Source organism: Harpegnathos saltator, unplaced genomic scaffold, assembly GCF_003227715.2.
Source record: "Harpegnathos saltator strain DR-91 unplaced genomic scaffold, Hsal_v8.6 scaffold115, whole genome shotgun sequence".
Taxonomy (NCBI): Eukaryota; Metazoa; Arthropoda; class Insecta; order Hymenoptera; family Formicidae; genus Harpegnathos; species Harpegnathos saltator.
In genome coordinates this window covers 2,002,492-2,017,266 of record NW_020229890.1, presented here as the reverse complement: position 1 = coordinate 2,017,266, position 14,775 = coordinate 2,002,492, and the positions used below count along the sequence as shown (strand labels likewise).

Below are 14,775 nucleotides of genomic sequence, written 5' to 3'. Positions count from 1 at the left end.
AGATCGTGGATAATTTTCGGAAATTCGAAAATTCAAATATCGGAATCAGTCTGCGATTTCGAAGATGGAAAATCCGCAAACCGCCAGTAAATCCTTTATAATCCTTGCATAGTACACCGACGACGCGTAATTCCTGAATCAGTTGGCACATTTATTGTCCTTGTCGCGCCGGCTGCTGAACAAAGGACTGATATTGCGGAAGAACGAACAGCCTGTCACACACTTGTGACATATATATTTTTTTTCTTTCGGTTGTAGGTACGTACAATCACCACGTCAGTCAGCGGCAAGAAGAAGTGATCGTATTTCTTCGTTCGCGGAAACATCACCATGGTCTCTCTTCTCGCCCGACGAAATAACTCGCTGGAAGCGGCTGGAAAATTCCGTGTGCAATTTGTCGCCGCGATGAGGAAGGACACCGGTGATTTCTGCCGCGAGGATGATGCCTGCACCTTTCCATAAATACACATTTAGGATGACGTAAGTATTGAGCTTTCTTCACGTTCGTTAGACAAATGCGCCTTTGAAAATTCGAGGCACGCGAATTTTTCTCAATATTTTTTGCACCCGCAAAGCGGGATTTTTAAGCGGTGTTGAATAATCGATTGAAATATTGGTTGACTAAAATAATCAAAATTCACATGGAGTAAACCGTGATTATAACGATTGTTTCAATCGATTACTTTGATTTAATCAATCATACATCGATTAATGATTTATTCAATAAAATGAAATTATTTTGACTCTGTTTCTCGCTTCGGACTTTCGACCGCGCGATCAAAGTATCTTGTGCTAACACGTAACACGTTAACGTTAACACCGCGATTCTTAACGCGCGTTGCGCGTTGCGCGGCGCGGCGCCAAACTTTGAGCGCACGTGCGGTCGAGAGAGCTACTCGCTCGCCTCTTAACGACACGTCGCGCGTTCGATAATTATTAATTAACCCTGCCTCCCTGCGCTGCCCGCGCAACCTCTACCTCTGACGCTCGTGCAGAATTACACGGGGCGCGCGTAAAGAATTTCAATGGCTATCGACGATAATATAGTGTGCCGGCCGGCCCCGGCTCTCGTAATCGTATAATTCTAACTATGCGATTACGGCGCCGCTCGGCCGTAAATGAGGCAGCTCTAGCCGTAAAGTTTTAACCGCGCTAATAACAGCCCTTACTATAAATACCCGCGCGCGACTAACCATAATACCCCCGGGCGCGCAATTGCAATGAAGTCGTTCGTTCGCCGTTCTCGCGGCCGCCGATACGCGCTCTCGCGCTCTCGCGCGGCGGCCGGAGATCGTAAATATCGTCGAATAGACAGAAGCCCGTGATAATCCCCGCAATAAATAGTCAGTTATGGCCGCGTCTTAGAAACGGCCGCGGCCGCACGCTTTCCGGGCGGTCGAAAACGCGCTCCCTGCTTCCGTCGTGCTCTCTCCTTCTGCTCTCTTCCCTTTTTTCCTCCCCCCGAGCAACGATTGCCCGGCCGTTAGGCGTTATTAATCCTCGTGCCGCACCGACAGCGCGGCGTTTGTTTTTTGCCGTAATAGATGAATTGCATTAGAATCGTGGCACGTTATGCGCCTATGGTACGCACGGTAACCGTAAACGTATGTAGGGCGAAAACAGGACTGATTCGAATTTGTAGTAAAAACACGTCGCCTCTTATCGCTGCGTTTTATATATGTATCTCTCCCTCTCTCTCTCTCTCTCTCTCTCTCTCTGGCACTGATTGTCCGTCCAGTAGTTAAGGCTAATGTCATTTATTGCTGAAATAGATAAATTAGTCGTATGAACGTTACACCGGTGCGATTATACGCTAATTGCATAGAAATGGCGAGTGAATCGGGTCGGTGGATGATTTGGATTTTCAATTAAAGTCTTATTCCGACTGGCTCTCGTTCCACTTAGTTCAACTCGCTCCACTAAGTATCCCGAGATCCAGGAAGTAGTTACGTTGCGTCCAATCAGTATACCCTCTTTGGGCGGCGAGTTTTTAATTATGACTCAATCTCCACGGGCACAACCACCCGCTGTTACTATAATCGCGGAATTCATTGACGTTAAAAAAAAAAAGCGGATATTAAGTCTTGAATTCTGCCCGGATTTTATGCGGGGCGCGACACACCCCGTAACATAGTGTGCGTGTGTGCGTTCGCACGCGAAGGCTTTTTTACGATTAATATTACATACCATTTGCCATAGAATTAAAAGCGATTCATATAATCTCGATTTAGCGGCAAATTGTATGATGATAGTGAATTAGATGGTTCTCGAAAAATCTCGAAATTAGGGCTCGTGTTCGTTCTCGCCCTTGGCCTGCGCCACCGGCGGCTTCCGACTGGCAAGAAATGAGGATGCGACAACCGGGTCGATGTTTGTCCTGCCGTTACGAATTGGCACCTCTAAACGGCGGACGATTTTTCACGGGAGCCCGTAATAATCTCGAATTAGCTTTTCGGTAGTCCGTCGCCCTCGACCCTCGTAATAAGCTTAACCGAGCGCAACAATATAATTTATAGAAGCCACTTCTTTACGGCTAATTATGGCGAATTACGGTCGTACGAGAAAGAGAAAGAAGAGAGAGAGAGAGAGAGAGAGAGAGAGAAAGAAGAGAGAGAGAGAGAGAGAGAGAGACGCCCATTAAGTCGTGCGCTGGTCCTGATTAAGAAGATGGACGAAACGCGGTAAAAGGAAGATGACGGCGCGGCTGCTGCCGGTTTATCTCCGATTCGCGTGAAATATCTTCGCGATATTGGCTGTGCTGCTGCGGCGAATCGTAACGGCGGAAATCTTCCGCGAGTCTATAGTCCTCCGCACGGCAATGATATAGCTTCGTATAAAGTCATCTCTAATCATTTATATAATTGCCGATAATTAAACATTTACCTGTAAAAGTGAGCAGAGGCGATAAAAATATTAAGCGTAAAGTAACAATTCAATGTTACAAAGAGTTAAATCCCATAAATCTACAGGTTAATCTTTTACCTAATAGAGACAGACGATGGAAAGAGATGTGAACTTCAATCCACGTAGCAGGCCGTGTGTGCAAAATTTTTATCATAGATGTGTTAATTAATTACGTAAAATTGAGACCAACACACGTCCGTCCACATCGTTCGACCTTATGGATTCGGAATTCGCTCCACGAGAGGAAGCTGTCGCAGCAGCATTCGGCCACTCGGTTAATGGTACGACGAGTCCTTTAATCGATAGAAAGGAGCGCGTGTCGGTTTAGTGCTCGCGCAAGGCGCGAGCCTCCCGCGAGTACTCCCGCGATAACGCGCTGTATTTCGCGAATTATAAACGATCGCGCACGTTCGTGCCGACGTGCGTACAGCAAGAGGAGAAAATTTAAAATAGTGGAGGAAGACCGCGAGAGGCAAGTGGAATACGATGGAAAATACAATAGAAGGTGGAAAAAGTTGGAAGATAATAAAAGTAGACGGAGAGGGAAGCAGAAGAGAGAATATAGATGAGGAAGAAACGACTTGGGAGGAACGGAGGAGTAACGTAGTGACAGATGAAAGGGAAGAAAACCAGAGAAGAGAAGCAGACAGGCGGGAGAAGAAAAGGAGAAGAGGAGAAGAGATGATGACGGGGTAGATACAGAAGGTAGAATGAAAAAAGGAGAGTGGAGAGATGTTGGATGACGATCAAGGAAGCAAGAGGAAGGCGGTACACGCGAAAGAACGGGCGCGATCGACAGGCAGAGGAGGACAAAGAAGCGGCTGAAAAGAGAGGAAGGAAGGACGACGGGATGATAAAAGGTAAGAATAAAGTTGAACTTTGCGGGCTCCTGTGGAAGGAAGAGGCAGGCAGGGAGGGACGGGTAGGAGAGTGAAGCGACAAGATGACTGACGAGGACAAGAAGATTGCCGAGAAGAAATGTAGAGAAACTGATGAAGTAGATGCAGAGGATAGAGGAAGCGGGAAGAAGGGCGGGTCAAGTGACAGACCAACGAAAAGCAGAAGGATGCGCAGCCGCCGCGATCACGTGTGAGAGGAGGATATTGTGTCAGAAGGAGGAAGACACGGAAATGTCTGAAAAACGACGAAGAAGATAAGCTGATGAGGTAGAACGAGGTAGAAAAAGGGAGCCTCTGATAGGTGACTGTATAAAAAGAGAACGCGGGCACAGGAGAGAACTGGTCGGTACGTAGATGTTCATACGCGAAAGGGCGATACCGGGTCTGGCTGGAGGAAGACAACGAATTGCTCCTAGATACAGAAGCGAAGGAGAAAGAGAGAGTGAATGTACGACGGAGAGAGAGACAAGTAGATGCAGAGAAGCAGATAGAACGGCAAAGTGGAAGCGGCGCGGCGAGTTGCGGTGGGCGGAGAGTGAGAGAGGTAGAAGGAGAAGGCAGAGTAGGAGGAGGAAGGGAAGGAGGGAGGGGGAGGGGGAACATACTTCGCGGGCGCGAAAGGTAAAGATTCCCTGAAACCTGTGGCATTTCGCGAGGTAGTCTACCCTCTCGTCTCCCGCGAAGCGGGATCGATAGCGTGTCAGACGAGAAGAGAAGTAAGCGGCGGTGGCGGTGGCGGCGGCGGCGGCGTCGGCGTCGGCATCGGCGACGGCGTCGGCGTCAGCGGCAGCGGCGGCACCACCAGCCTATTTCCAGCAACAACAACAGCAGCCAGCCAGCCAGTCAGCCAGCCAGCCAGCCAGCCAGCCAGCCGCCAGCCAGCCAGCCAGCCAGCCAGCCAGCCAGCCAGCCAGCTAGCCAGCCAGCCAGCCAGCTAACCAGCTAGCCAGCCAGCTAGCCAGCCAGCCAACTAGCCAGCCAGCTAGCCAGCTAGCCAGAGCCAGCCAGCCAGCCAGCCAGCCAGCCGGCCGGCGGCCGGCCGACCGGCCGATCAGCCAGCCAGCGGCAGCAGCGGCGACGGCAGAAGCAGCAGTAGCAACGACAGAAGCGCCTCTCCAAGTTGAACGTTGCTCCGCAGCCATTCCACGGCCATGTCTGGCGGCGCTCCGTGTTGGCTACGCCCGTGTGTCCTGATCCTGTCCAATCCAACGTTGGCGTACAGCGTCAGCAACGGTGGTCGTGGCCAATGGGCGTAGCTGCTTTCGCGTCGGCTCGTGCGAGTCCAGAAACGACGCGCCGGGGGTTGCTGAAAGAGAGGCAGGGGGGGGTAGTTGCCGACGTCGCAGGTGCAGCCAGTTGGCTGGCGAACTCGAGGCGAGCGCGCTCGCGTCATCGTCGTGCTCGCTCCGCTGCTGCTGCCGTGACGTTGACGTGGCGTGCGGTGCTGTGGCGTGCCGTGCCGTGCCGTGTCGTGCCGGCATCATCAACCCCTCGAAAGGTAAAGAGCGAGAGGCGTCATTGGCCAGAGACTCGTATCGCCGCTCAGGAATCCTTCGCTTTTCGGCTGCCTCGCCGTCGTTGCGAGGCACTATCGGAGTGTCGGAACCGGAAACAGCATGAGACAAACGTGACGCGAACCTCGTTTTCTCGCGGTCCTCGGCGACAGATCCGGAAGACGGTCGCGCGCTTGACAAGAGACGTCAAGAAGTCGGGAGATAGCGCCGTCGGTGATAGCTGAACTGTCACACTGGTCACCGGATTCTGAGAGTTGCGACGCAAAGAAACAATCTTCCTACGCGAAAGTCGCTGGACGTGGAATCAACAACGTCCGTCGACCGCGCGATCACGTCCGAGTCGCTGTTTCCGGAAGCGCAGCAACATCATGATCGTGTGTAGGGTGTATTTATTGCGATCGAGACCGTGAGCGACACCGGCTGTGTCGTGCCGCGTTTTTGAAGAGACATTGAAGAGAGCCACTGAGAGAGGCTTTCGAAGAAGCAGTGAATTAGACCCGCGCGATGAGGCGACGCTCACGGGTCGACAGCTGAGAGAACGCGTGCGTGGTTCACCAAGGGGTGCAACACCATCGTCGTCGTCGTCGTCGTCGTCGTCGTCGTCGTCGTCGTCGTCGTCGTTGTCGTCGTCGTCGTCGGCGGCGGCAAGGAGACGAGACCGCTCGTCGACTTGTCTGAAGCTAGTCGTGCCACCGTGCCGGTGGGTGAGGAGAAGAGGAAGAAGAAAAAGAAGAAGAAGAGGAAGAAGAAGAAGAAGAGAAAAGAAGGCGAACTCCGCGCGGCGCGAAGTATTTTGTAGTGAGTGCCGCGAGAAGTCGAGGGGGAGGAGAAACGCTGGCATTGAGTATTAGGCGGGGGTGAAAGTGTGAGAAGTGCGATTTAACGGCCGTTGGGATAACAACGCAGTAAAAGTGGGTGCACTGGGGCCCTCGGGACCGTTCGGCCGGTACGGGCCCATCGAAGGTGGGCCTGGTGGTGGTCCCGGGCCCGGCGAGGGAGTGGGGGCAGGGGTGGCCGCGGTCGCGGCTGGGGAGGTGGAGGGCTACGGGGGCGCCGGGGACGGGGGAGGGGGCCCCGGGGGGATTGGTACCCCCCGGATAAGGGTCGCGGCCCTCAGCGGGCGTTGCTGCGCACCCCTGCCCGTCACCCCAGCCCGTCAGGCTTGTAACATAGGTAAGAAGCATGCGAGAACGTCGTTATACGTAGTTTGTATTGGCCGCTACCCCTTCGGGCCCGAATTGGGCCTCACGAAATAGCGAGCGCGATAGCTCTTTATACTCGACGCGCATGTTTGTTGACTGGGACTTTAATCGCGGCTGCGTTTGCCAGCTAAACAATCGCTGCTGCAGGTTGTTTTGTATTGTTGCTGCCGACGCTCGGCGTCGTTGCTGATTGAGCATTGACGACAAAAGGGGGAGAATGTTGCTGGTCGAATATCGCTGACCGCCGAAATCGCGAGAATTACTTATCGAGTGCTTATATCACAATTTGGTTGTTCATCTTTGACGGTTTTGAAGGAGCGTTATCTCACCACCGTACTCGTCAATTGCACCTTCATGTTCATCAGTACGTAGTTCTCGCACTTTAAACACCGTAAACGGACCGAATGTTATTTAAAGAGCGTATATGATGGTTAACATTTCGTATCAGGGGTATCTTTCGCGATACAGCTGACAAAATTATATGGCTTATTATTACGGCTGTCCAGACTTGTTATCACGAGAAATTAATGACAGTTGATCGATTGGAGCGAAAAGGATAAAAAAAATGGAAGCCTCGGCTGTTTTAAGATATAGACAGTCGGTTTACTTTTTTTTAAGGTACGCTGGTTGGAGATGTACCATTGCGCGTTCGTGTCTTTTAAATTTACGATGAATCTTCCTCGGAGGGAATTCTTAACGATTAAATCGAAAAGAACACGAGGAGGGAGCTCACGGGACTTGCCGCGGAGACGACGGTGGATTAAACCCGCGCTCTATTTTATCGTGCTTTCGATAACCCGCGCAGACGTGTCATGCAAACCCTTCGCGTGTGCGTGTGTGTTTGAGTAAAACGCGCCTCGCGTAAAATAGGATGAATTCCGAAGTAACATGTCCTGTCCGGCGCAACATTGTGCCGATGTCATGCCTAACGCACCAGAGAACCGTGGAAGATACGCACGACGCGTGAGACAGGATCAAGCTCGCTGATATCAAGATATATCTTTGTAACGCGCGATATCGGGCTCGACAATCGATTCGCCTCTTTCCCGGCGGTGGAAAAAAAGCGCTGGTAATTAGGAGCACAATCTTCTGCTCGTCATAATTGTCATTTTAATTGCATTCTATGTTACTCATTATATTTCCCATATTCATATCGTACGAACGCACGCACATATACACATACACACACACGTAGATGTCGAAGCGCGCAACTCAGAATTTAACCTTGCTATCTATACACAGATACCGTCACCAAATTCATACGTTCGGTCTGTTTACGAGCGGGCTTGACGTCCGCGCTCGGGTAGCTCTTCAGAGTAGCTTCGATATCGAGTAAGACGCAGCTCGCGTCGTCTAGAGGCGCGCTGCTCTATTAGTCGAGCGCCGCCTCTCATGTGGGCGTCGCCGGTTTCTTCGTAATAGTTCTCGGTAAGGTACGTTGCCGCAAAGTACCTGTTGCTGTTGCGAACTTTTGCGCACGATTTTTCCACCCATTTTCGTCGGTTTGCGAGTCGCGAGAGAGAGAGAGAGAGCGCCGTGCCATTTCGATCCGCATCTCGAGGCGAAGAAGGGCGCGAGTTACTTCTCTCGTTCCGCGAGCCGTCACGCGCGAGAAGCCGCACGCACGCACGCACGTAGATCGCGAGTCCAATGAACCGGCCCGCCGTACAGAGAGCGATCTCGCGACGTTACGCATGCAAATCTATGCGAGCGAAGGAGCGACGTCTTTTTTCCCGCTCGCCGCGACGCAATTGCGCGCGGGCCGATGTGAAAAATCGCGCGGAGGAAAGTGTCGCCGAGCGTTCACACGTAGCAACGAACGCGCGAAAGTTGTCGCTGTGGCAGATACACGACGGCGGACCCGTGAACTTTTTCATGTATATGTTAACATATTTCAATCTGTCGAAAAGTCCGCGAAAGTATAACGCCGGGGGAACGAGCGACGCGCATCTGTTATCGCGGGCAGTTACTTGCATCTTTCGATCGGATGTTTAGAGTAAAAATGTGGGAAAGTAACGAGAGGTGAGAGATTGAACGTAATTTCTCTACCCCAGATCCCCTCGAATATTCATTCGACACACATTGTAACGTTATTCATAACACGCAATAGTATTTCGCAGTAACAGCGGTAGTTACAGAGGGTGCAACAGCAAAGTGAAAAACTACGGGTCTGTTGGATCATTTCACGTTGAAACAAACGTTCGCTCCAACGTCCCATCATGAAGAAATAATCACGCTGTAAAATAACTTTCCTGCGCAGAACGGCTTAACGAAATCGTCGAAAACGCAGCTGAAACTGTTCTTACATTTTGTATTAACAAGAGGAATTCACCATCTCGCCGGTATCTAAACACTTGACGCGAACGTGACTGTGACTGTGACTTTGGGAATTTCAGCGTCTTTGGGCTTTTCTCTGCTTCTTTTTTCTTCGCCAACATGGCTACCGCGAGCTACTTCAATCTCGCCAAAGTAGGCGGGATCGATCCGCCGCGGCGCGTGGTTTGCGCCGCGGAAAATAGTAATTTTCCCCGCAGGGTGGTTTGCCGAGTCTAGATGCACCTGACGTAGGCGATCTTAGACTGATTAAGGTAATTCGCTGAAATTCGTTCTCCTACTTCATCCCCTCCGTCCGGTCGCCGTCGTCGCGCACAGGGGTGAAAACGCGCATGTCGGAATACGAGAGTGGGGCTGCACCTACTCCGAGAGCCCAAAGCGAATAAACATGGGTTCACGCGACCGTCAAACGCGATTGCGTTCGAAATTACGTTCGCGGGACGATTTCGGCTCGCTTTGCCGTTAGTTTCGGATCTGGCGAATTAGTCAAAAATTATTTTCACGCCGGTATCGAGAGATTTAATTCAACTTTGGGAAATTAGAATCAGGGGGCTGTCGCCGAGCTCGGAATTTACTCGCACGTGGATCGCGCAGCGGGCAGTTCCCACAAATGTCGAGTTTTTGATGGTCGGAAGATCATCGTTGACGTTTGTTGTTGTTGTTGTTGCTGTTGGGTTAGATCAAGCTCCGTTTGATATCGAATCCGGTTATTTTAGATTTAATCTTGTTCTTTTTCGACACACTCGTAGACAATACGGCACAAAATTCTATTTGTTCTTGCGCTCTGAACAAAATGACAGTTGAAATTTGTTGTACTTTTCTGTTGGATCAAATCCCTCGATAAGTATTGTGTAATGTTGGTTGATCGAGGACAATTTCTTATCTTCGCGTGATCCCGCTGTCGTTGTCGGTCCGGCACTTGCGATCAAGGTGTCTGGATAAAGTCCCGTCCGACGGACGAACAAAATAAGATCCGGCATGACGCGAGCAATGACGTACAGCGTGTCCGGAAAAAATCGGATTAAGCAATCCGTGTTGGTGGATCAACTTTCGTCTCACGTCTGGCTAATCCTAATCTGGTTTATGTGATTCAGCTAACCAGGTTCTTTCCACGGTTTCCTGCCTCTCACTTTTTCCGGCTAGGGGAACCACGTGTCGCGGAGTTGTTTCTCTGGGATGAGAAGATCGCGTCTAGCGGCAAACATTCATTGTGGCATGTTTAGACTAGGAATAGAAGAGATTCGCCGTCTGATACTTCGATGAAAAACTGGAAATAATCTCGTAGACTATCGCAGCCGACGATGACGTAGGAATGCATGATCAAGTTTTGCGATTAATACTCCGAAGATGTTCTCGCCGTACATTATGTGTGCGCAATCAGTTGTATTTCACACCCAAGGAAAATTACAAACGTTTCATATAAATCTTTTTTAATAATATACCTTCGCACACAGTGCGGGAATGGTTATCCGAGCGGTTTATTTTAATCGACATCGATCGGTGCATGAATACCTTGTACGTGTATATTATGTTCGTTAAGACCGTTATTCGAGCATTCAAGTCGTTACGCGATAATATCGCTGGAATTGCATATGGTGCACTTGTACGCAAAATTAGTTTCTAAACGTGTGTTACCTTAATTTATGTTATTGATTATGAGATTAGATAACAATTTACTGCCTTAAACGCGCCGTAAATATCTTCCCGCAAAAATAGGCGCCTATAATCCTTAACGCGATTTAAAGACCTAACCCTCATTTTATTTTAAATACGTGCCCACTAATCCGGAAGCGTATTTCAACTCTCAGCTAGCTGGAGCTAATGAAATTTTATGTCATCATTACACGCGATTAATCGCCAAATCCAGCATTGTTCAATTCCCTTTATTCCAGCTTTATTTTCATTATTATAATATTAAATTATTATAGTATTCCATGAGTACTATACTATAATTTTTTATATTAATACGCTGGTTGAACTCTTTGTGAACATGAATTACAAATGTTATTTGTATATTATGAATTATATTTATATATTAGGAATTTATTTATTAATATTTCGACGATGGGCAGATCGAGAATCAATCGATAATATTTGCAAATCATGTTGAAACACTCTCGTTTCGTAAAACCGTATTTTATATCGAATCTCATCGTATATTTCCGATATGTTTTCTTCAATATATGATTTATGAATTCATATAACGAAGAGAGATACATTTTGTTTTATCCACACACACACTCACACACACACACACACACATACACATACACACGAATCATAAACGACGGCTTTGATTCCATAAACGTAGAAATTCATAAAAGTTGAAATATTGTACAAGTTATTTCAAATAGTCCTATCGAATATATAAATAACTTTTTTTCTTACAACTCACCATTTGCCTCGCTAATATTCATAATAGCTAATTCTCAAAGGAAGAAGAGGAACAATGTGAAGTGAAAACATTTCCCGAGAATGATAATGTTGTTATGATATTTAATCGCGCTCTTATTAAACATCGAAATGTATTTAATTTTTTCTTTCCGTTGACACTAAGATCTGCGCGAATTTATCATACCGAGTGATCCGTTTTTCTTACGATCGGTATATCAGTTAAGGGTTATCTTCGAACATCGTTAGTAGGGAGCGCGTGCAAGTCGATTATACAGAATAGTTTACGATCTCGAAGTTAACTTGGGAACGATCGCGAGCTGCGTCGATGGCAAGCCACCCTTACCTTTCTCGCCCTTCCGCGAGAGGGATGAGATGCGCAAGGTCAGATCTTAAGGGTGGGAGGAGGGTTGCTAGGTTGACAACCCTGCCAGCCAGGCAGAGGGACTCCGCCCATTGGCGGAAACCGCGGAAAAAAAGGAGAGGAGGGTGAAGCCTGTGGGACTCAATGATGGCGATAAAAACGACGAGAGGGTGAAGAGAGAGAGAGAGAGAGAGAGAGAGAGAGAGAGAGAGAGAGAGAGAGGGAGAGAAGGAGAGAGAGAAGGAGAGGAAAAAGGACAGAGAAACAGAGAAAACGGAAAACAGATAGAAGGAAGGAGAGAGAGAGAGAAAGAGAAAGAGGAGGAAGGGATGAGAAAGAGAAAGAAGAGAAGGAAGAAACGCAGGGAGGAAACGCGGAAAGAGCAATCTCGTTCGCGAAATGTTAATTAACGACGAATTATAATTGTTCGCCGTGAGCTAGGCCGCGAAAGATGCATGCGAGCGCGAAAAAGCGGCCGCGAAATTAGCGTCCTGCGAGATCGCGCGACTATATTATACTGTAAATGCCGAAACGCGCGGTCGTTAAATTCGTCGATGCAATAATCCGCGGCTTTTTGTTTAAGCGCTACGGGATTTACGATGGCCGGTCGGTCTCTCGTAGCGACGTTCCGCGATATCTTTCTTCTCACTGTCCTCGCGAATTACAGAACGTTGCCCGGCGAGTGACCGCGATATCGCTATAAAATATAAAATGTCGAATTTTCGACCGGTCATTCACGACTATTGTAACGCGAACATTTTAACCGCAATGTTTTACATTGTTTAAATTGCCGCGCTTAAATTATCATGCAATACGGGGCAGTAATTGAAACTCCAATTAGCGCTCGGTAATTTTTGATATGTTTAATCGTTACCTCTATTTTCGCCTCCCTCCACTATATTAACAGTTAACAATACATACGCGCGACCGCGGCAGAAAATGTGAATAATAATCGTGGGCTTGTAGATTCCTTGGCGAGCTTCTCAATGCGTTCGGAGATGATTGTCACTTGGCGGAACTTTCATTGACAGCCGTGTCACTGGTTGGTCGCCAACATTTAATTTCGAATAAGTGTTGATTCAACGGTAATTAAGCCAAAAATGTATTCCACGGTAATTAAGCTCGAATGAAATGCAAATCTACAACATTGACAAATCTACACAGCAAATCTACAATATTGACGCAGTAAATCGGGATATTACTCGATATTATCGATTTTTCCCACAATTTTTCATAAGTTGACCGATACGTGTGTGAGAAAGAAGTTATGCGTTTCAACGTCGAAACATTTTCTTCGAAAATTCTCTCGGGATTTTCATTACGGGTCGAAAGAATATAAAATCAGTGCTCGATAGCGACACACAAAAGTCACATCGGGGCTTTTTATAAGTGTTGACATAGGAGACACAACTCCGCGATTTGACCGGATCAGCCGATCAGATTTTTCTCCAGAAACAATCGTCCGCGTTCGGAATTTATCCGAGAATTCGGAACGTCAAGGCGCGATTTTCGAGTTGTAATCTTATCGAATGAAAAAGCGTAACTTCCCCGCGGATCGGATTAGTTGCTTCTTTACGTGATTAGTACGGCGATTATCGTCGCATTGTTGTACTTTTATAGAGGCCGCCTATGTCAATCGAATCACCGGGTACGGCGATTTAACCGTCGAATGTACAAAAAAGCCGAGCACAATGCACGCCTCGTTATGCACGCGCGCTCTTACAATGAAGGCGCTTAATCTTCTTTCCCAAATAAAACACGCCGCACTCGGCGAGACTCCCGAACATTCCGTAATTTATTCGCAACGCGTGTATTAATAAGCCATTTTTTTTTTTCAACAAATCACCGCCATGCTTACTTTGCGACCGTCTGCGACTTTAATTCGACTCATTGCGGATAATTTCGCGTGTAACTCCGATTGGATTACTATTGTAATAATTACACGAGCGATTTGGGAATTAATGCTCGCAAATAAATAAGCCGCATATGACAAAGCAGCGGCGGCGGCGGCGGCGGCGGCGGCGGCGGCATTTAACGTTACGGGCCGGTCTCGCGATATTTATCTGTCGACGTTCTTTGACGGGCTCGTTAAGTACAGAGGGATTGAATTACGCGCGAATTAAAAACCGCAAGACGGAAAATGCCATGTATGCGTATCACAGTAATAATATTGAAACACGGCCGGTATGCTTCTGATACGGGCGACGCATCCGCGATTAAGCTACGCTAAATCGCGTAAAGCCGTGCGTTGTGCGTTGCGGCAAGCACGTGGCGCGTATTTACAACGAAATGTTCAGCACCGCGTGCAGAACTAATATTAATTTAAGCTTTGCCCGGAACCGACCAATGACGTAGCGTTTATGCCCGCGTGTTACCGTGCGTTAATAACCGTACGTTAATATTTCATCAAATTGCAAGTGTAATTTTCGCATTCGGCCGCGCATCCAATCGAATAGTTGCGAGGCCTCGCAAGCGGCTTGATTCGCGTTTTCTTTTTTGCTCCTCGCGCCCGTCGAAACACACACAAAATGCGCTTGAAACGGGCGTATCATCGAGGGCAAGCTTGTTGCTGCACGGCGCGGCCGAACGTCATGTTACACAAGATCGCGCGGCCGGTCGAAGCGACGGAGAAGAGCGTAACGTGTGTGTTCTCTTTTAATTTCAGCAGGGAGACGCGGTTTGGCGATGCTCCTGTCATGTGCAGGATGCGACAAACCGATAATGGATCAGTACCTGCTGAACGTTTTGGACCGTGCATGGCACGTCGAGTGCGTGCGCTGCTTCGACTGCAGAATCACGCTGCAGGACAAGTGCTTCTCGAGGGAAGCGAAGCTCTTCTGCAGGAACGACTTCTTCAGGTATGTGTCTGCGCGCGCGCGCGCGCGCACACACGTCTTGTGCGCTCCTTTTTATTAACCCTGTGAAAGCTTGCTCCGACCTCTGCCGGCACGATATCGTCGATTAATCATTGAAAAAGTTCAACATTGGCAATGATTAAGCAATTGATAAGTTAGTAATTAATAATTACTATAGCAATCTCGAGACTCGAGAGTCTCGAATTGGACTCATCACAAAGAAATCTTTCAAGTTTTCAAATTTTCCCGTGAGATTCATCATCGACGCACCACAGCTCGACGGACGCTCTAACTTTTCGATCGAGATAAACG

At 48.5% G+C, this 14,775-nt stretch overlaps 1 protein-coding gene across 5 annotated transcripts in view; it reads left to right on the top strand.

Annotated features, from left to right (window-relative positions):
- The first annotated feature begins 6,354 nt into the window (after positions 1-6,354).
- Lim1 (LIM homeobox 1) overlaps positions 6,355-14,775 on the top strand; it is an 88,508-nt gene continuing 80,087 nt past the window's right edge. For 4 of the 5 annotated variants that reach the window (XM_025303450.1, XM_025303443.1, XM_025303457.1 and 1 more), the window contains exons 1-2: positions 6,386-6,490; positions 14,274-14,466. In XM_025303450.1, coding sequence (XP_025159235.1) covers positions 14,294-14,466 — 173 coding nt within the window. In that variant the 5' untranslated portion in view covers positions 6,386-6,490; positions 14,274-14,293. Of the gene's footprint in view, positions 6,491-14,273; positions 14,467-14,775 lie in introns of all 5 variants that reach the window. The other variant, XM_025303465.1, reaches the window with a different exon arrangement.